The sequence below is a fragment of the Peromyscus leucopus genome, chromosome 20 (assembly GCF_004664715.2).
Source record: "Peromyscus leucopus breed LL Stock chromosome 20, UCI_PerLeu_2.1, whole genome shotgun sequence".
Classification (NCBI taxonomy): Eukaryota; Metazoa; Chordata; class Mammalia; order Rodentia; family Cricetidae; genus Peromyscus; species Peromyscus leucopus.
Window position 1 is genome coordinate 11609072 of NC_051080.1, and position 23188 is coordinate 11632259.

The 23188-nt window shown below is 40.8% G+C and overlaps 1 protein-coding gene across 2 annotated transcripts in view; it reads right to left on the minus strand.

Annotated features, from left to right (window-relative positions):
- The window catches only part of Pdzrn4 (PDZ domain containing ring finger 4), a 368271-nt gene that overhangs the window by 137994 nt on the left and 207089 nt on the right, over nt 1-23188 (minus strand). Inside the window, exon 1 of one of the 2 annotated variants that reach the window (XM_028869266.2) lies at nt 19444-20093. The exons of the other annotated variant lie outside the window; for it this stretch is intronic. Within the exon in view, the coding sequence (XP_028725099.1) occupies nt 19444-19512 (69 nt within the window). The 5' untranslated portion in view covers nt 19513-20093. Of the gene's footprint in view, nt 1-19443; nt 20094-23188 lie in introns of those variants that run through there. 2 annotated transcript variants of the gene reach the window in all.

Genomic DNA, 23188 nt, shown 5'->3' on the forward strand with positions numbered 1-23188 from the left:
CTTCAGTTGGTTTTAGTCTTTATAAAATGGGGAAATTCCCTGCTTGCCCCCACTTAAATGAGACCATCTGGGAAATGGAGCCATAGGAAAGAGGAGTGAAAACACTTTGCAATAACAAAAGACATAAGCATTAATTCCTTTGTAAACTTTTTAAAAATATCTTGGATAAAAACGAAGCCAACTGGTCTAGAGAAGAGAGTGATTGGTTCCAGTTGTGTGATGGGGGAGGCTATTATGATACAGTACTATCTGGGCAGGTGTAACTGACATTGTTCTGGAGACTTTGACACACCTGCCACTGAAGATGCTGGGGCAAAGAAGCTAAAAACAAACAAACAAAAAAACCAACCAAGATAGGGGCAGAAAGGATCTGAAGCATAGAAAGCAGAAGGAAGTTTGAGAAAGCAAGGCTTCAATAAACCTTGGGCTTGATTGAAGGGCTGTACTAAAGGAAAGAAGACGACGAGGAGGCAAGGAAGGGAGATAGATGGAAGAAGTGCTGTAGGAGAGAAGCTCCAGGCTCCAGCAACTTGCACACTGGAGTGGAGTGGGGGCCGGTGAGGGGCTCAGCTGAGAGAAATGTGGACCCCTCAGAATTGCACTGGAAAGCCATGCTTATTTTTTACCAAGGAAAACGGTGCTTTTCCATTAAAATAAAATGGGTTTGATACTGAAATGTGATTCTGAAAAACACATATCTTGGTGAACATACTGAATATGTATGAAAAACAAATACTGATCCACAAAAGTATACGCTAAGAGTTTTGAAGAGATGGCAGCCCATGAAGATTTCTCCAGGTTAATGTGCGTGACTGATGGACAGAACCCTAACACCACAGAGATGCTAAAAGGACCATGATACAGGCTGGCATCGCAGTTGTCCTGCTCTGAGAATGCGATTTTTCTCATGCTGTTTTCTTTAGTTCTACTGAGAGGGTTGACAGGGGATCTGACTTTCTCATCATGACCTCAAAAGGTGCTGGCAGTTTTTCTGAGGCCTGGAGACATGTAGAGTTTGTGGATACATATTTTGTCTCTTGCTGGCAGTAGGGCTCAGATTTCTGACTTTCATGGTCTGTAACTTATGAAGTGATAAGATTATATTTTCTGCAGAATTCTGTGCCCAGATTATTTATTAACTGTGTTGTCTAATCAAGTTCTTCTAGGGCTTTTTAAACTCTTTATTTTTTTGTGGAATAATTTTTATGCTTGTTTTTGAAATTTATATTTTATTTCAGTCTGTAAAGATACATTTCACACTTCATGATATTTTAGTCTAATTCACTACCAAAACAAGTCACAGCGATAATTTTAAATGCCGAGAGAATAACAACTCTGTTATAAGCTTGAAGGTTTAAGCATATCATTTTGATAGTATGGAGTATAACTCCTTAACAATGCAGACCTGTGTAGCTCAGTATGGTACCCTTTAGCCACATGTGGCCATGGCAATTTAAATTAGCTATCATTAATCAAACCATGAATTCAGGTCTTCAGGTCCATGGGCCACATGGCAGCTGCTGAGTAGGCCTTTGTGGGTTGTGGCTGTTCTACTTGACCAGACAAATATCGGCCATTTCTTTGACCACAGAAAGGTGTAGCGTACAGTGCTGGCTAACACAATTGTTACACATAAATGAAAGAACTTGCCTCAAGCCCGGATGTTTCCATTTGCCCCACAGTCAGTCCAAGTGTTTATATGGCAAACAATCATTAATATTGCTGAAAATGTGGACCAGCCTGGCTAGGCCAATTTGACAGCTGTTCACAGATATACCCTATGGTCAGAAGCCAAGAATAGCTTCTGTCATCCCTGTGACCAAGGTCAGTAGTGGAGAATGTCTCTTACTTTCCCATCCTGACCCCCATGAGGCCATATTATCCTTTGAAATTGAAATTATTCCATAGGTCCCCGGGAAGTCAAATTTCCTCAAGGAAATTCACTTTATATTATTTGTTCGAGTTTATTTCTGCTTGAACTTTGTAAGCAGCAACACACACACACACACACACACACACACACACACACACACACGCACTTTAAAGTATGTGTCTCTATCGTGTCTCGAAAGAAACAAGTCCTTTCTGTTCCTTTAACACAGGACAAGTATCTCTTGGGGGACAAGTGGGGCAGAGGCCAATGCCCGTAGCTACTGCTGCTAGGGTCCAGGATTCACTGTCCCTACAACACACTGAAGAATATGATTAAGCAAATGTTTTTGGAACATTTCAGGAATAGTTTGCTATTCTGCAATTTGTTGAACAGAAAGATAATATTCAACAGATCCAAGAAAAACCTTGGAAGACCGGGCCTTCCAAAATCACTTTGGTTTTGGCTTCAGGTTATAATACTGGTAAATTCAATTATCAGCTATCACAGAGCATACAATGGACCCTTATGGTAGCTCCCTGAAGGAAAGAAAACTAAGATGCAAGGCACCTGATCTTGCTGATTCTATTCCTGAGACTTCATCACAATATCTCCTGACTATAAACAATGTTAGAGCTAAATTCATCTTGCAAAGATCAAACATTTCAGGGCACTGACTTTTAAAGCTAAATAGACTGACGCCCCTGTGAGTTGGAGACTGTTTGGTAAACCTGGCTAATTAAAGCACTTAACAAATGAGGAATCTACCCTCTAAATCTCTTGTTGGTACTAGAAAATTCTCATTTACTCTTTCAGAGGGATAATCAATTGAAGGGCACATTTTTCTTTTCTTTGTTCTTTCCCATCAATTTTAATGGGTACAGGACATCAGTCACACAAAATGTAATGGGACAAGAAGATGGATGAAGCCACTAGTCACAGGACAGAAACATCCTGAGGAGGTGACTGTGGCAGTGCAGAGTTCAACAATATGGCCTGGACATATTTAGTGAGTGTGACTGTGCGGCTGTATGACTTGGGATTAGCACTCAGTCTCCATACATGATTCATCACATTTCCACGGGTCACACTTTCAAAGTCACATTCCCCAAGCCTGCTCTAGTGGCATGCTTCAGAAAATGATTTAAACTAACCACAAAATGGATGAAGAGGAGAAGAATGTTCTAACCTTAGCAGCCCGAGCATCCCCTGTAAGTGACTAAAATCCTTTCAGAAGGAACATTCTATCACAGACTAGAAAGTAGGCCCCACGATACAAGTTGAACTGGTATGTCCTGAGGGATGCTGAGTGCTGAGATCCCTTCTTCAGAACCAAGTGCTCTCTCCTCAGAGCTGGGACACAGGCTGATGCTGCTGCCGGGCATCTCTGTGCTTAGCTTGAGGGAGCCACATGGTTCAAAGCTGCTGCCACTCCACTGGGCAAGCACATCCAGGAGCAGGTAAGGCAGCTATACCAAGGCCTGCCTGCTCTCCCTGGCTGGAGACCTCTGCAAGGCCAGCTCAGCCTCAGCCTCTCTTCATTCTCATCCTCCTGCCCCCCCCCCCCCCCCCGCCAGTCCTCTCCTCTTTCCCTATCTGCTGTTGTTACTGGCACTCTATGCTGTATATTGTTTCTCTACCGAACTTGCACAGATGAAAAGATTTTTTTTATTGACATTTAAAACTTAAAGCATTACATGCATAATATTTTAAGAAAGGAGTTTGAGTCTAGTAGGACTTAACTAAAGAGATCAACACATTCCAGGTAGGCCTCATTTGCTAGGAATCATGCGCCATTTTAGTAGACCCAAGATAACACCAGGATGATATGATCACTTATTGGTTGCTATTTATAACTACTGAGATGATATAGTACTGATATAGAAATAGAGAGCTCTTAAGGTCCTATTAGCCATCTCTCGGTTCCTTGTGCACTTTCTAAAAGCAGTGTTTTGGTACAGGATATTAAAAACTAAACCTTTATGGAGTAGAGTTATCAATAGAAGAGTCTACAACTCAAATGAGTAAGTGTCTTTCCCTGTTTTAGAATTTTCTGTAACCTCTGAAACACAGATCATTCTGGCAAGGATGCTGTGAATACTTCAAAGGAGCCAAAGCAAAGCAAACTTCAAAGGGCAGAGCCAGATTTGAAATTGTTTTGGCGATGTGGCAGAAAATGACAACTGAGTATGTGGGGGGGGGGGGGGGGGGGAGAGAAGGGGCACACGTGGGAGCAGCCATTAACATGCTGATGATAATGTCACTGATGTGCTCAAAAACATGGTATGGACAGTGCCAATGTTTCAGCCAGAAGTCTGTAGTTTGCTAAGATTATCACGTGAGTATGATCACCTTAGAAATGGCAGGCAAGATATTTTTGTACCTGTGGTGATATATTTTATTTGTGCTCTAACAAATAAAGCTTGCATGGGGAACAGAGGAAAAAGCCAGCCACTATATTAAACATAGAGGTCAGGCAATGGTAGCACACACTTTTAATCCTAGCATTCAGGAGGCAGACATTCAAGGCCACACTGGAAACAGAACCAGATGTGATGGTACACTCCTTCAATCACAGCACTAGTTAGCCATAGAGGTCTGCAGGTCTGTACAGATAAACAGGAAGTGATAGAGTTGGGTGGATAGAGGAAGTGATGTAATTGGGCAGAGAGAGGAAGTAAGATGGCAGGACAGAGAAAGGTATATAAGTGTGAGTATACAGGAAGTAGCTCTCTCTTTAGACTGAGATTTTCATAGAGGTAAGCCAATGGTTAGAGCAGTTCTCAGGGGTAAGGACTCAGATGATTTTAGTCTGAGGATTCATGGAAACAGGATCAGCTGAGGAATTGTCGAGGTGAGGTTGGCTGTGGCTTGTTCTGTTTCTCTGATCTTTCAGCATTCACCCCAATATCTGGCTCTGGGTTTTATTTATTAATAAGACCATTTAGCAATTTGTGTTGCATGTGCCCACTTCCTTCAAAGTCTTGTATTTCTCTCTTGGATCAGTTATGAGATCTCAATTCTCTTTTCCTGCAGAATGGGCCTGGTTACCTTGCTGTCTGTAGACAGCAGAGACAGTTGTGAAAAATTCTTAGGGCTATTTTGTATCAATGTGCTTTTAGCTTAACTTTGACAACTTTTTAATAGTTTGCATCCAAAATGAGTAGAAACCAGGACAAAGATATCTATTCCATTTCAGTCACTCTTAGCTACACTTATTAATATAATAAGTATAACATTTATACATTTCTGGAGGGCACTGATCCTTGCTCACGTGGGACTGGAAAGGACTAATCAGTCTGTGCCAGTGAAAGAGGAGCTTATTTTTCTGCCGCTTTTACTCCCAACTTCATATATGAATATATTAAATGGAAACTGTCCTGACCTACCTTTCAATTGTATCAACTAACTTTACTCAATATATTATGATTCAATGCTGAATAAAATGTAAACTTTGTAACTTCAGTTGTCAGAAAACTTTTTTAAAGTTTGGATAAATCTACCCTCAAACAGGGACATTACCTTTATGTGTAGCTTCTCAAATTGTTACCATTAATAAAACAGTAAAGCATGACCCTTCCTCCCCCCCCCCTCCAGTAACGTACTACCCTTGCCTGCCCATCCTGATTTTCCTGGACTAGGTTTAGCTTCTGCTTTGGCAAAGCAAATATGCTTGGTATTTTTCTAGCATTTATCTCAGAGTTAAGCATGGGAGAGGAAACTTAGCCTTAGACTTAAAACACAAACTTCTACCCTTTCTGAATGAATGGCCCACATAAAGTTAGCTGTGGGCCTCGAGCCCCTGTCCTGCAAAGCTTAACTGACTCTCACTATTTAAGGTAGATTATCTTCACTTTAACTACATTCTTCATGGACTAAAAATCTTGGCTCTTAAAATCATAGCTACAATAAATAAAACAACAGTTTTTCTGTTCTTGGAAAAATGTATTCTTAAATGGAATGAGATTTTATGTATACCTTAAATTTAAAAAAAAATATTTTCATGGCCTTTGTTTTCTATGTTCTTAACCAACATATTAGCAATGAATAAATTTTCACATCAGTGCTAGACTAGCTGAAACCCAAAGGCATCATCATTAAGGCAATTGCAGGCAGTTTGCAGCTTATTGTACGTCATCACCTTAAATTCTTGTTAACCTGAAGATGAGCATGTGTGAAGATAAATAGTTCAACCATCCAAGCACATTTTACTGTCCCATTCATGGTTATTAAACTACCCTTACACCAAATATCTTATTCAATTTTACAGCATGGAAAGAAGCAAAACAAAAATGATGATAGATACCAAATCAATAATCAATTCATTGAATCATGCACAGAGGGATATTCTTTTATTATGTAAAAAAGGAGACATGTCCTATATTAAGTGCTCCATTTAAATGTTCGTCTATACCCCAGCAAATCATCACAGAAAGCCACCTGAGACCTTTGTTTCTTTTTGACCTACACATCTGGTGTTGCCCTACTCCGCAGCTGTTTGTGCAACCGATACAAACTAGATCCAGCCACACAGAGGAGAACAAACCCTCATCTCATTTGACTTCTGCGTCACCTTCATCACACCATTCTGCTGACACCACCTAGTTACTTGTCGTAGAGTCAAGAAGCACCTGTGTGGGTCCTGGGTTTGACTCTCAGGAAGCCAAGACAGAAGACACAGTCTTGAGTCTGCAGAAATCTGGAGGCCACTGAAAATCATGCGAATACGAAGAGAGATCGGATGGCTCAACACCCTGGCTGTCATGATAGAACTCTCATCCAGTGACTGATGGAAGCAAATGCAGAGAGCCACGGCTGAGCCCCAGGTGGAGTTCTGGGAGTCCAGTTGACGAGAGAGAGGAGGGATTGTAAGAGTGGGAGATATTGAGACCATGATTGGAAAAAGCACAGGGACAAATAGCCAAACTAGTAGAAACGCATGAACTGTGAACCAATGGCTGAAGAGCCCCCATAGAACTGGAGCAGGCCCTCTGGATTAGCTTGAACTGTATGGGAAGCCCCCAGGCAGCGGAGCTGGGACCTGTCCTTGGTGCATGGGCTGGCTTTTTGGAGCCTGGGGCCTATGCTGGGACACTTTGCTCAGCCTTGGTGTAGGGAGGAGGCGACTGGACCTGCCTTGGCTGAGTCTACCAGGCTGGGCTGACTCCCCAGGGGAGACCTTGCCTTAGAGGAGGTGGGAATGGAGGGTAGAGTGGGGGGGAGGCTGGGGAGTGGGAGGAGGGAGGACTGGGGAATCCGTGGCTGATATGTGAAATTGAGTTAATTATAAAATTAAAAATATTTAAAAACAAACAAACAAAAAACAAAGTGGGCCTTTAACACCTGTCATGGCAGAAATAGGAAGCACTGCATATCTTGGAAAGAGAAGAGTAAGTTTACTCATTTCAAGTATTCCAGGAAGATTACCTGGGAAAAATGATCCCAGACTCACACCCTGAAGAGTTCAACAACTTAAAGAGTATGGGGGATGCCTTTCCTCTTCCTAGACCAGTGGTTCTCAACCTTCCTAATGCTGTGACCCTTTAACATAGTTCCTCACGTTGTGGTGATGCCCAACCATAAGATTACCTTTGTTGCTACTTCATAACTGTAATCTTGCTACTCTTACAGATTGTAATGTGAAAATCTGATATGCAGGATATCTAATATGCGACTCCTGAGACAAGGAAGTTCCACCACCAAAGGAGTTGAGGCCCACAGATTGAGAACTGCTGTCCTAGACTAAGCCTGTTTTAGGTACTGCTCCTGCTCAGACACCATGTGAGGTGGTGACATTGCCACATTGCAACAGAGCTAAGCACAAACAGAAGTATCTGGTTGTGTTTGAACTGTGGAGCACTGCTGAAGAGGAGGGCTGAGGAGAGCGAGAGACTCCGCGTTGGGTCGGAGAAAGGCTTCATGAAGTGAACCTGGGGTAGAGCCACAAGAGCCAAGGGTGTTGCTTTTTTGAATGAGTTTAGACACTGTGGGCAAAAGGGGTTTTGTGTTGAATGACCACAAGATGGGAAAGTTCATTTTATTTACAAATAGGGATTTACAGTTGGGTTTGGCTAAAACTTTATAGAAAGTCAAGAGAGTCAATCTCTCATATTAATAGTCTTTCATAGAGGAGAGAAGTTGATTTAAATGAATCAAAGAAATGATGAAATTGGTCATGGAAAATAGGTATTTTTTCTCCATACATCAGAAGGGGATTTAGGGTGAATTTGTGGAATGAAAAATTTAAATAGTGTCTCTTATTCTATTTCTTTCCTTGTTTTCTCTTTTCCATGCATGCCATATCACCCTTCTTGGTTTTTTCTTTTTTGTTTGTTTGTTTATGATGGGGTCTTTTGAAGTCATAACTAATTATTTATAAAAAATTATCAATAAAAAATCTGAAATCAGATATGGGGTAAGAACCTGAAAGATCAGAGAAGCAGGGGAGCAGCCACTTGTGACTTCCTTCCTCTTCTGTTCCTTCCTCCAAAATAACCAAGATCTCTCAGCCCCACCTTGCTACTTCCTGCCTCTTATCTGTGTACAGTCCTCCAAACTTCTCTAGTTAATTTTGGTCAGCAAATGGCTAGCTCCACCCTCTTACTCCAAGCAAGCTTTATTTGTCAGAACACAACCAAGATATCACACAACAGTCTTGCTATATGGTGCTCAAACGGTGTCAAACTCATGACTGTGTGGCTCAGCCTCCCAAGTGCTGGGTTATAGATGTGTATCGTCACACTTGACTCCTTCATTGTCTCCTTCATTAATCAGATATTTACCAAAATGCTCAATAGTTGTGGATCAGTTCAAAAGGAATGGAACATGTGGTTCTATAATAACCTTAACAAGGACCTTACCATTAGCTAGACATTTATTTGAAATTCAAAGTGTTCCCCTTGCTAGCAGTATGAATTTGTCTTGAGATTACTTTGTGTTTCTGTTTTCTTACCTGTTGAATGGGTACAGTGATGTTTATCCCCCAAGGTCACTGTTAGATTGAAATGAAATTAAAACTTCAAGAGCTAGTACTTCTGCATCCCTGGAATATGTTATGCCCTTTAAACTTATCATCTTATTTAATCCTCAACCACATACTTCAAGGTTGATATTATTCCATTAAAAATGGCTGATGAAGTTATATAACTAAATTACAATGGCAGGGTTAATATTTGGCAATATACCTCACAAGACAATTTAGCAGAACGTTTTCACTGAGATCACACTTGCATAGGCAAAGCCAACCTCAAACACTAGAAACGTAAGTCACTAAGGAAGTACAGAGAATGCTTGAGGAATGGATGATACACTTATCTACTGTTGATTAGCTGGGCATACTTGTACTTCTCTAAGTGTCAAGCAACCAGTGTTTCTACATGTTCTATGATGTGATTTGCTTGTTTCTGGTTGCATCCTTCAGGTGCACAGTACCCTGTGATCACATCACCAAGGATATTTATTTTTCAAGGCAAGGCTGTCAATACTAATCTCATCTCAGATTTTAGTCAAGTTTTTCTTCCAATTTTCTGAAGGATATGCCCTACCAGTCTTCTTCCCATGACTGCTTTTTACAATAGATCCTAGACTCCAAATGCCTTCAACTGAATGGATTTACAGGCAGAACAGGAGTGTGAGCCTGACTTTGGTTCTTAATGAAGACCATCTTCTTATGATCCCATAGTAATCACTGCTGTGTTGCTTCCCAAAGTTCCTTAGACTGCCTGTCCCATGTAGAAATGCCTTTCAGCATGCTATGGTGTCTCAGTCTGTCTTGTTATTACATCATGCTGATCCACTCCTTGAAGACTGCCTTTTTGACTTATGTTTCTTTTGTATTCTCCATACAGTCTATTAGAACGTTGAACACAATGCAAGTGTAGCATAATTACTTATGATTATTCAGTACACTCTCTCAAACTTTTTTTTACTTAAAAAATTAATATGAACACTGATTGCAATGATGGTCTTTCATGTATGAGTTATCAAATTTCTCTTTGTTCACATATCTTGAAAGCATCATTTTGTTAAATAAAGGTACCTGGAGCTGATTCTTAAGAGACTTGGGAATGAGTGGTTAGTTCAGAAAAATATCTAATTGAGATAAGAGCAAGTTTTTTTTTTTTTTTTAAAGCTACAGTTTTTCTATAAAGCTACATAAGGCAGGATGGAGAAAGGGCTTTACAATGGCAGAAAGAACCATAAGGCAAGATTTACAGCTTGTTACAGAGTGGCACAAATTAGCAATTAGCTGTTATGTGTGGAAACACCAGAGAACATGGGGCTGCTACTGTTTAAGCTTTTTATTGAAGGAACAATGAACTCTTCCTAATAACCCTTTAAAGCTGGTATTGCACATTGGGAGAGAGAGGATCAGGAAAGAAGAAATTGCTATGGTATAAAGGAGATGAGACAGATTATAATGATGACTTTAGAAATGGGTCCTTAGGAAACACAGCTGAACCTGCATTACGAGAATTGTAAATGTGAAGACAGAACTGTCACCCAGTGGTTCCTCAGTCTATGAGTTACAAGAAGACAGTTGTCAAGAATGATGCGCAAACTTCTGAAGATGCATGCTCTAGATTGGGTAAAGATGAAAGTTGTTGGTGGATAATTAACTGAGGGGGAAGACCTGCTCTGGCTCCTGTTCCCAGCCATGAATCCTGAACATTTCCAGGGCACAGATCAATCATAGAACCACAACCCAGGGCCTCCTCTTGATTGCCTACTGATTTAATTCTGCTGCCTTCCTTCATCATTTAGTAAGATTGATTGAGCACCCAATTAAATGACTTGTGAAGATTCAATATGTGAGAATCTACTTATATAAAATGAGTGTACTGAATGCTGATTGCTGTAGAAGGATTTTTCACTATCAATTAATCTTTATACTTAATTACTCAACTCTTATAAAGTTAAGAAACTACTATTTGCTAAAGATATGCAATCATTTGTTACTAGCTAACATGCCTGGAAATGAATAATAATTGTACATATGTTAAGTAATTATGTAAATCACATAATATATCTTTGAAATCTTTTCAATAAAAATTGAAATTAAAGAGTTTTCTAATTAGATTATCCTACTCACCTAAACAGTCCAGACAACTTAAATAGTACAATATTTTGGTATTCCTACAAGTTTGGTTTTCAGTAACATGTCTCTCCTGTGTGTAACCTAACAAGGAAAGTGTTTTCACCTAAATAGCTATGCAATTATAGATGACTGACCTCCAATGTCTAGATCAATTAAGTAAGTGGCAGGAATTTAAAGCAATGATATACATCTTAGTAAAATGTGATATTTTGATCTTTTCAGTAGGGAAAGACACTTTACTTATTAAACTTACATAAATTAAGTAAAATTATTAAAATACTTTTTATTTTTTCTTGCATTTATTTATTTATTTGCTTTTCAGTGTGAGTTTGTGTGCACATGTGTGCCAACCATAGTGTGTGTGTGTGTGTGTGTGTGTGTGTGTGTGGAGAGAGAGAGAGAGAGAGAGAGAGAGAGAGAGAGAGAGAGAGAGAGAGATGGAGATGAGAGGACAATCTTGGCCCAGTTTACTCTACCATATGGGTTCCAAGGGTCAAATGCAGGTCATCATGATTTGTGGCAGGCACCTTTAATGTCTTAGATATCTTGCTGAATTTCAAATTATTTATTTTTATAAAAAGTCTTTTCTAAAACTAATACTGAAGTATTATTAAATGTCTTGGATTAAAGAGTGTCTAGATAAGGAAGCTAAGATATATTTTGTGGTACAGAGGATTGAACCCAGGTTCTTGGACATGGTAGACAAGCATGTTGCCATTGAGCAACACTGCCCATTCTCCATGCTGCATATTTAACTCACCACTATCTGAACATGGTGACTTGAGATCTTAATTTTAAAAGGAAAGCAAAGAAAACTTTCAACTTTCATAGTTGCAATTTTAAGTAATTTTGTAATCAGAAGAGAAAAGCTACATTCATATGTTAGTAATAGCTCCATTTCTGATAATCTGTCCTATCTGAACTTCAGGGATGTACAGCACATCTACCTTGTTGTTTAATCTCTTTCTGGATTCTTCTTCCACATTTCCATACTAACATGCTCTGTAATTGCTACATCAGGTGCCCCAGTAAGTGCACTTTGAGACAGAGTGAAGTGTGCTCCTTACCAAGTGTAACCCTTGAAGTGTGTGTGTGTGTGTGTGTGTGTGTGTGTGTGTGTGTGTGTGTAAGTGGGATTGGGCAGCAGGGTTGAACTGTGAGGTAGGACCAACAGCAGCTGCAGGGAAGACCTGAGTTCAAATGACACTCACAGTATTCCAGGTCTGACCAAGATGGCCAGTCCTTTGTATGTTTTATGTTTTCACCAGTCATCTCTGGATGTGGAGCTTCAAGGAAGAGGCATGACCTTAGAGGAGCTGGTTCTCTATAGCTAAGAAGCCCGCGAAGGGCCAGCAGTAACATCTTTAGCTGTCTGGACTCCAGTGGCTGGAACCAATGGTCCTTCTGGAGAAGGGCTGTGGAAACCCACAACAAATGCTCTTTGCTCTTCCCCAATGCTCCAAAGCACTGTCTGTTTTGGTTGCTTTCTATAGCTCCCTCTTCTTAGCTCCTCCCACAAGTCAGGTCATTCTCAGCCCACAATAAGTTCTGTTCCCTGCTTTGCTTTCTTCTCCTTTGTTGTTTCTCGGTTGTGTCTTCATGACTTCTCCACAATTCTCCCCTCTTCTTAGTTCTTCTCTCTTGCCTGGGTGCACAGCTCCAATAGGCTTATGTCAAGGTTTTGCTTACAATATTTGCTATTCCACTTTTGGGGTCTCGTGACTGAGAACAGAAGTCACATTAACAGCTTTCTTTTCATTTCTAGGACTCACTTTACCTCTCTTACTGCCCTCTTTGTCAGCATGAGCACAGTCAGTCTCATAAGCCAGATACCCATTGGCTTTCTCTTCACCAGGTTTCCCTCTTCACATGTTCTTTCTACACAGACTGGCCCTTGGCAATGGCTTCCTAGTTAGTTTCCCTTGATGGATTCTTGCTGAAGCATACCATCCAACTGTCTAAAACACAAAGCCAACCTTTCACTTCTCTCTACCCCTTCATTCCTCCCTCCTTCCAAAGAAGAGGGGAAGAGGAGGAGAGGAGGATGGGAGAGGGGAGGAGAAGGAGGAGGAGGAGGGGAATGAGGAAGAGGAGGAGGAGAAGAGAAAGAAGAGCGGGAGAAGGAGGAGAGGAGAAAGAGAAGGGGAACGAGAAAGAGGAGGAGGAGATGGAGAAGAAGGTGAAGAAGAAGAAGTGGAGGAGGAGGAAACAAAAATCAGAAGACAGGGACTCTCCCGTCAGTCTTGCCCACTCTCAGGCCATGTCTAGAGTCCTCCTCCCTCTTTAGGCTTTTTTTTTTTTTAAACACTTGCTTAGAGCTCTCCTATGCCAGATTTTTTTCCAGCCCACCACCTGTTTGTCATCTCTGTGGATTTCTTCTATTATTCCATTTTCAGTTTTCCTCTGCCTCTCACCTGTCCCCATCTCTGTCATTCTGACACCTTTGCCCTCCTTCAGCCACCTATCGGTGAATCTGTTGGTTTCCTGCTTCACTGAAAAGATTATAAAACACTGTGCTTATGTGTCTTGTCTCCCCTCTGCTGTCTGTCAGTCTGTGTATTTCTCAGGACTCCCTTTGTGTTCCCAATCGCAGCTCTTGACGTATTTTTAAAAAGCCACTGTTTACAGGAAGCTTATTGACTTGAATAGCATGTCTAGAGTTCTGTTACCCGTTAGATGATCAAGAAAAGTGAGATATTATTGGAACATGTCTTCACTTACTCTTCTGGAAAATAAAACAGAGGTTTATTGCAGGGGTGTATTGAGAACAGCAAGACAAGATCACTTTGACAACTCAGGACTTACTCTTTTGAGCTTCCCTTTGCATAAACCCCTCCTATTTGATTTCTCTGATGTCCCTGATGCTCATGTGTGGTCAGCTTTTTTGTTTGATTTTTTGTTTGTGTTTGTTTGTTTGTTTTGTTTTTTGAGACAGGGTTTCTCTGTGTGGCTTTGGAGCCTTTTCTGGAGCTCACTCTGTAGCCCAGGCTGGCCTTGAACTCACAGAGGGCTGCCTGCCTCTGCCTCCCAAGTGCTAGGATTAGAGGCAGGTGCCACCAACGCCTGGCATGGCTGGCTTTTTATTGCCGACTATATGCCTTAGGCTCCTCAGTCTAAGCAAAACACCATGTATTTCTTTCTGCTACAATCCCATTACTAATGATCAGTTTCCTAGACTACATTTGTGAGACTGGAAAACATTTTAAATGAACCTCCAATCATTTGTCCATGGTACTTGCCCTTGGTCTAAGCAGTTTACATGGATGTAGCTGTGAATGGGGTGGTTTGATTCCAAAGCTGTGGGTTAGAAAGGCATCATGGGTCATAAGAACACAGGAGCACCTGACCTGCCTTCCACAAACTTCCAATTCATTCATAAAAAAGGTGACCATACTGCCAGACAGACATAGAGAAGGAGTTCTAATGGTACAAAGAATTTTACAATGATCCTAAGCACCCCAAAGGGACACTATCCCACTTGAGCATGTGGCTCTGGCAGGCCTTGACCTTCTTCCCAATTCCCTCTAACTTGCTAAAATTGGTTAGATTACATTCCTAAAGCTAGCCACCAAGGTCTATTCCCTTATTTGGCCAATCTCTCTTCCTGAGGCTGACTACCAAGATCCAGCTATCAAAGTATTGAAGTCCAGCAATTAGAAGCCCCCTTTGGCTGGCCTAATTAACAGGCTCAATAAAACTAAACACCTCATCCTAACACAGGGCTCCCTTTGTACCTTTATAAACTGCCATTTTCCTGCGTGCCATGTCTGTCTCCTCTCTGCCTCCTCCAGAGGCAGTCCTTTGTCCTCCAGGACAAATGCCACTGCCCCCTTTCCCTTTTTTCTGTCCCCCTCTCCCTTGTCCTCTGTCTTTTGTCTTCGTCTCTTATTCCCTGCCCTCTGTCCCTGTATGGCAAATGAATCTCTTTGGAAAGGCGAATTTGGTCTTGTGGTATCTTGAGCCAACTTTGAGGTTTCCTACAACCTTGCCTAGAAAAGGATCCAGAATTTATTTTCACCAATAATTTCTAAAATTTCTCTGTTCAAGGATGAATTTGAATTATCAGTGATAGAGAAATGCGACTGGAGGTGGCCAAAGGTACTAAGCTCCAAGGGCATAGATTGAGAATCTGATTTAAAGCAAAGCAAAGAGTCTTCAGGAATTGTACTTTGTATCTGGAGAAGAACAATGAGATAACTGCATCATTTCATAGTGACTGGGATCCATTAAAGTTGGAGAAAATTATAACCGCATAGTGGTCAGGGTAGGCCAGCCCACTAACTAATCCTAAAGTGGACTTTCTTAGTGCAATGGCCCAGAGAGTAAATAAAAGGTGTTGCGAGGAGGCAGAAGCCAGAGCGATGTAGAAGTATAATCCTTCAGAAGGCCAATGTATGAATAAATAAACACATTGGTATCTCTTTCCAGTCAGTGGCTCTAAAAGCAATGAGACTAGAGTTTAGAAATATGGCAAGAGTCGGTAAGAAGTTCCAAGTTGGGCTTACACACTGTGAGCAAAGGTATCTGAAGGTTCCCCAACAGGCCCAGAGAAAGGGAACTATGAAACAATATGGATTCGAGAAACACTGAAAGCTAGGAGAAACTGTAACATATTAATAGTAAAAACTACGGGACATGAGGCCAGTGAGATAGCTCAGCACTGTTACCAAGCCAGATGGCCCCAAGTGGATCCCCAGGAAACACAGGATAGAAGGAAAGACCAACTCCAAGTTGTCACCTGACTGCCACACATGGCATAATACACACCTGCCTGAACATACACACACACACACACACACACACACACACACACACACAGGCAGACATAAACACAAAACATACAAACAAAGTTCTTAAGTGATGGGAAAGGATTACCCGTTTTGGAGACAGCGCCCAGGACAGTGCTTAGAACACATTAATGTTAGTGTTTAGTTTTTTAGGGTTTTTTTTGTTTGTTTGTTTTTGTTTTTGATTTTTGAGTCAGGCTACTACACTGCAGTCCAGAAGACAATCCTCAAACTCCCAGCAACCCTCCTGCCTCAGCCTCCAAATACTTGAATTACAGGCATCAGCCGCCATGTCCAGTGGTATTTGTGTGGTTTTCTGTCCAGGTTATATCCAGTTCATGTGGCAGATTCACGGATGCAAGTGGGCGAGGAGGCAGACCTCTTTGCTGTGACTAGTTATTCAAATAAATAAAAGAACCCTGTCTTGTGTAAAAATATCCCTTCAAAAGGGAACAGGGCCACAATAGTGGCCCTGCACAGAGACCCACACCACCTCACTTCTAGCTTCCTGAAGTTGAAGGCAAGTTAATTTCTTTTCTCTAATCTGGCTAGTAAGAACAGAGCTTTGCATTGTTTCCCTTCTAAACATGAAATGAAATCTTTTATCAACACCTTTTGATAGACAGACAGCACATGAGCTTTTAAACACTGGCTCTTCATTTGAAGACTTTGCTCAATGCTACTAAGCATGCCATTGATGCTTTTATCATTTAATCAATCAAAAAGTTACACTTAGTTTATACAAACAACGAGGTTAACAAACTGTTAGATTAGGCACCAGTGTTGGGTGTCACTCAGGAGAACAGGTGCTAATAGGGACGGAAATGCCTGGCCAGCTTCAGCACTGGCGTGGTGCAGGTGGTCCTTTAATCACATTAATACAAAATGGGCGATTCAGTTTTTGTCAATAGCAGGGCATTGTTCAAAGCCCCCACTTATTAATTCTTAAGAGGTTAATGAATAACCTGCTTTGCATAAAATAAATCACCGCGGAAAACAGTCGTGTTCCTGGCACATGTAAAAGTTATCAGATGAAAGGGACATGACACTGCCTGGTGGGAAGGTCACCTTATCTGTCCCAGTCCTGGAGTCACCCTCCTGGCTGCATACTAGACCCTGACCCACCCAACCACAGCTGAAAATAATTTTCTTGGGGTGGGCGACATTCCATCTTTTCTGCCAACTGCAAGTTGTGGCTCCTCTATGAAAGCAAAAAAGAGCATCAAACTATAAAGGACAATGTCTGCCACCTGAGTAGGTCGTTAAGGCTGCCTCAACTGGGCTCCTCGGGGAGCACACTTACTACCTCTTTGCCCGAAGTCTTAACCCTGCTTATCAGCTCACTAAATCCAGAGAGGAAAAGCGGAAAGTTCCACACCATAATGAGCCTATCATAAAGAAACATGCATCTTGCTGGTGGGAACACATTATATAGTCACTGCTAATTTTGCATCATCACACCCTCCTCCCCCCACAAGCCAGAATGTTCCTCAGCTCTTAAAACTTACAAAGAAACAAAGATGCGGGTGATATGGGAATGACAAGTATACAAATATACAGTTTGGGGGCAGGCGGTGTGCACTTGCTGGAAATCAGGCTCCAGTCTGGAGGAGGTTCTGTGAACTGTATCCTCTCTAATAGGGGCAGCTAAGGGCCCTCCCAAACACCTGGTTAAGAATGTGCAGACTCTCATGTGTGTTCTGAGACACCTTTCCTCCAAATCAAAACAGAAAGGAGTTTGCAGCCCCTCGGTGTATTATATGAGCCTATCGTTGCTTTCCTTTGATACCTTATCTAGCCATTAACTCAATAAAATAGACGGCAAAGCTGGGGATGCTCTGCAGGAGGGCCCCTCTTGGAAAACGCAGGCAAGACCTTTAAGCTGAGGTTTTAACTTATCTAATAAAAGCCAGTTAAATGGAAGCTAATCCTTCATTTCACCCTTTTATTAAAGACCATAAGTACTACAGCTTGGGAGTAGAGAGAATAAAATAAATGGATGGAGTACAGGCAGAGGCAATAAGGAAGGAGGCTTAGCTGTTTGCTCAAGGTTTGGGAAGCACTCGAAGGCGAAACTCACAGAGAAGCAGTCTCCAAATCTATAACAAAGGCTCCTGCTTCCTAGCAAGCACAGTGCTGCGTGCTGAATGCAGTAACCCTGCCCTTCTAGGACAGAAACATCATATGCCAGGCAAAACTGAGGTGGGGGGCTGCGAGTCCCCACCATCACCACCGCACTATGCCTCTATATAATTTGGACTTCAGATGTAAAAACACTACCAACAGATAGATGAACCCGCTTCCCTGCTCCTGGACCACAGAAAAACCATCGCTGGCAGTCCAACTCTAAGAAGTAAACTAAGGAGAGTGCTCCACCTGGAGACTGTTTTCAAGAGTCAAAGGCAAGCGTCCAGGAAATGGCTTTACTTCAGCTTTCTCTTCCAAGTTTATAGGTTTTCTTTTCTAAAGGAAAGCCAAAGGTATTGCCCCCCGGTGTAATTAACAATGTTAATCTTCTTTTTCCTCTCTCTGGTGATAAAGGAATCATTTTTTATATTTAATTAATGCAGAGGATCATTTTGGAAACTGGCTAATGAGCCTCTGATCACATTACCATGAAAATGTGCATTAACATTGCAACTGAGGAGGCTGTTTCATGTGTAGCAAATCCACTTTGTAATTAGCCCACTGTGAAATGAATCACGTCTGGGGGCATCAGAGGGAGCCAGTAAGCAGTGGGCACTTGGCTACTGCTGGGCCATAGACCACCAGCGTCCCAAACATTGCCTTCTCACAGCAATACTGTCTGAACACCAAAGCGGTCCTGTCATATTTGGGGCAGACTAGAAAAGGGGAGAAATAAACTTTATTCTGCCAGATGAGACATTTGCGTGTGAGCAATGAATAAATAGTCAATGAACAGTTACATTAAAATTATGGAAGCTGACTAGTTTCCTTATTTTTTTTTTAGCCAGAAAAGCCCTCAGATATGCATTAAAGAGACATTTGAATTTATATGATTTTTTTCCCTAAGTCATACATGCACACTGTAATGCACACTCTTGCAATTAATTTATAGTGCTAAACAGACAGAAAATAGAACAAGGACCCAAGAATAGATGGTAAAAAACAATTCCTTTTTATCTTTCTTAAGACATGTCATGTTGTTTCCTTTATACAAAAATACCAAGTCTTTCTCTTAAACCAAAGCAAAAAAAAAAAAAATCTCATTAATCAAATAATTTCCTCTGGCTAACCCGATTTGGCAAGAAACTTTTCCTGTCTATTCAAAATCACTGAGACCACAGACCTATTAACTCCCAGTACTTATGCAGACAATGATACAATTGATTTTCAAATGTCAACATGATCCCCAAACCAAAGAGGTCTCTTAAAAGATTACAGTCAGGGATCTCAGAGCTGTTCTTCTGACTTGACAGACATCTTGGCAGCAGATACACAAAATGTTAAAAGAATCCCACAGGAAGTCATCTGAAGGGGGAGTGGCAAGGAAACTGAAAACTGCCACCCAAATGTCAAATAAAAAGCCCCCAAACAGCAAGTCTGCCCTCGATTCCGAAATGCACTGAAAGACAAAAAAAAATCAAGCAAGCCAGAAATCGTTTCCCATTGCTCAGATGAACACAAAGCCTGGCTGCTTTGGCTGCTGCGTGCAGACCTGCACTCACCTGGGAAACTTCGTACAGCAGTTTGTAGTGTTCCTCTCTTTTCTGAAAAGCGCACAAATTGCAGCCCATTCTAGGAAGCAGAGAGAGAGCACAAATCTTCTAGTTTCCCCAGAACTGCAAGGCAAGTGAACTGAAAGGGAATCACCCTCCAGTCTTGACTAGTGTTTATCATCAGTCACTTCGGTCCAGAAACAGACAAACCGCTGTTAGCTGAAGGCAGAAGCCAGGGTGCATGCTCTCCGCGTTCCCGAAGTATCTTGCGCTCACCGATACACACAGAGTTTCCAGTCAGTTCATGGCAACACTCCCCCTGTCTCTGCTTCAGTGCACATGACTACACAGATTCCAGCTCATGAATATTAATAGTGCCTCATTGATTATTTATGACAGAACATGTTAGCAGGGTGGGGTGTCATAGCTGCTGCTGATGACAGATGAATATTCACTAATTAAGAGGCAAATGTAGTGTGGTTAAACAAAATTCACTTGTGTCAATAGCATCTCTGTTTATTAAGGATGGAGGGGTTGAACATAGGGCATTTTAAAAGAGCATACATTTAATTTCTCCATTGATATAAGCTTCTAATATGGTAATAAAAAATTGAGAAACAGAAATTACTTAGTTCACAACTCCATGTTCTGCAACAAAGAAAAGAATGTTTTCAACATTATTCAATATAGGGAGGATAAATAAGAAAAATTATTTAAATTTATAAAACAAACCCAGAAATAAATGAAAATTGTGGAGTTGGTATGGGAAAGGATGAGAGTGTATGTCTATGTGTGTGTGTGTGTGGGGGGGGTTCTTTCAGTTTTCATTTTCTCCCTATAGAAATGATTGAGTGGATTATCTGTAAAGACCAGCACCCTGAGAAAATGCAGGACACAGTCTCCTACTGCAAAGAAAGAGCATTTAAGCAAATGTGAGCAGATGACACTGGCACAAATAATAAATATTTTAATTAGATAATAAGGGCTTGTCCATTAAATAGACATTTGAAGCACCATAATGCATGTAGATCTATATTTAAAAATTAGATAAATACAATGTACTTCCTCAGATAAATTACCTACATATATAGTATTTATGCTAATTTTATTAAAGTCATATATAATATTTCAGGATGCTGACATTGGAGATATTTACATTCTACTGTAATGCACAATAACTCCATTTGTGATTCTGTATTTGGAATTCATAAGATGCAAAGGTGAACCCAGACTTAAAGATAAAGCTCAGATATGCAAATAATAGAATTAATCCACTTAATTCCATACTCAAAAATAGTTACTTTGGGTCCCAAGGTAGTAAGTAGTTTTTTGGGTCCTTTAAAGATATACTACAAACAGCCAAAGCAGATTAGTAAAAGACAATCCCTTTTGTTCCAACACTGACTTCTCTAAAATCTCTGCTAATTAAGAAGTATGTCCTTGTCCCAGTATATTTTAAACTGGACAGGATAGCAGGTACTTTTGAAAGGGAAAAAGTTACTTATATACTTGTGCCTTTGGTTAGGAATCACAGTGGATTTTGGAAATGTTTAATTTATGAACATTTCTCTGTAGACATTTTTTTTTGGAGTCTAAATTCCTAAAAGTGCCTTATCAAATGTTTAGAATAGTTAACATGAAATCAATCCAGTGAGTACTAATTTTTAACAAATCAGCTTTGTGACTAGCAACACCTCAACTCCAGCAAGTAGCCTGAGATGAGCAGTCATTGTTGGCTGTTTCCTTGGGGAGGTAATAATCTGATTATCTGGGCCTCATTTCACCTAGCAGCCTGGATGGAAGCCAAGACCTGGGACCTTCCTCAAAGTGGTTGGATAATCAATGGTACTCATGTGAACAAATTTCACCAGGACATTCTGCAAATTAGAAACCACTTGTAGGAGACATTAATTAAGACTTGATTTCTTTATGGGACAAATGTATTTAAGAGGCAGTCTCAGGGATTTCTATGGTGCCCACAAACAGAAGCAAATATTCTAAGTGTAGAAGAAACAATACCTTTGATGTTATCAGGATTGAAGATGTTGGAGCTCACCTCTTCCTTCCAAGCACACACTGATTTTACTTGGAAGTTCCTAAGCTGCATTTAAGTGAGGTATGAATTCTCAGATACTGATGTTCTGTACTCAAATATCCAGGTCAAGGGATCAGAGTACAGTAAGGCAAGGATAGCTTGTTCATTCATTTCAGACTGTTTGGTGTCATGACTGACTAATCTTCTTTGGAGAAGGTTTTGAAAGCTGGGTATGTAACTATCCAAACTGTTATCATTTGGAGCTCTCACGGTATCTTAGCATTGGCTTTTAATAAAAAAAATAAACAAAGCTTTAAAAATCTATTTTTATTCAGTTATCAGAAAGTAACGTGAGCATTCTAGCAAAGTAGAAGTAGGCAATTTTCATTGAGGTTGCTTGTCCAGTTCTGCAGCTGCTTTTGGCTGTGGTGTTTATCCATTACTAGACCCTCCGCTCCTTTGTTTCCATCTGAGGAAACAAGTGTGGCCTCTCCGGTCATCTATCAAATGCTGCCCTTGGCCCATCTACCCTGGAAGGGTTCCAACCTCTGCTGCTGATGGGCTCATCCCAAAGGATGAAAGGGTGTTCAAAACAAAGGACCTGTAATTCCAGAGTCTTCTAAATTTCACTGGAACATGAGGGCCAGGCTTTCTAGTGACTAAGCAGCCGATCTTGTATTGGAAAATTATATAAAATTGGAAATCAAGAGAAATAACATTAATCTGAATATTTTCCAAACACAAGTAGATTAGATATAGCTGTTTGGGAGTATTTATAAGGAGTACCTTTCCAACTATTCTTGCAGAGAATCTTAGCAATGTGTGAGTGTGAGTGTGTGTGTGTGGGTGTGTGTGGGTGTGTGTGTGTGTGGTGTATTTCAATATATAGCTATTTATTTTGATTGTAATTACTACATCATTCCAAACAGAACACATGTTCATCAAGATCTAATATAAATTTCAAAGCTTAAGAGGGTAGTGAAATGAAGGAATCAACCATTTTCAGGTTCATCCTATATAACTTGTATCACTGAACAGCTAAAGAATAGTTGAGAAAGCCAGGTGTGGTGGCGCATGCCTTTAATCACAGCACTCGATAGGCAGAGTGAGGTGGATCTCTCTGAGTTTGAGGCCAGCCTGGTCTACAAAGTGAGTTCCAGTACAGCTAGGACTACACAAAGAAACCCTGTCTCAGACAAACAAACAAACAAACAAATAAATGGAATAGTTGAGAGGGTATTTATCTTTATCTTTATAGAAATATACTAACAAGTGAAGATGGGATATATAAACTCTGCCCATGCCAGCAGTCCTCAATCAGTCTAGGTACTATGAGTTACTGGCTCCCCACATGACACCCACTCTCATACATTATCAGAGATAAATGGATATTTTGTGTCACCTAGTAGGGGAAAATGATGCCAATCAAAGGGATACATTGTAGTGAGTGCAGAGAACAGACTTGCATATTAAACAATACCATAAGCAAGCATCACCACATTGACACTACAGATATCATTGTATAGATCGACATGAAAGAGGGTGGGTAGAGAGAGAGGGAGGGAGTTAAAAGAGACTCTAATGGCATTGCTATATTTTTTAATATGTCCATAATTTACTTGACAAATTATCAACAACATGAAGAAACTGAGTGCCAACAAGTCATGGTCGTGGTTATTTTTAAGGAAAGAGCATGTAGCTGGGCAGGGACACCAGACA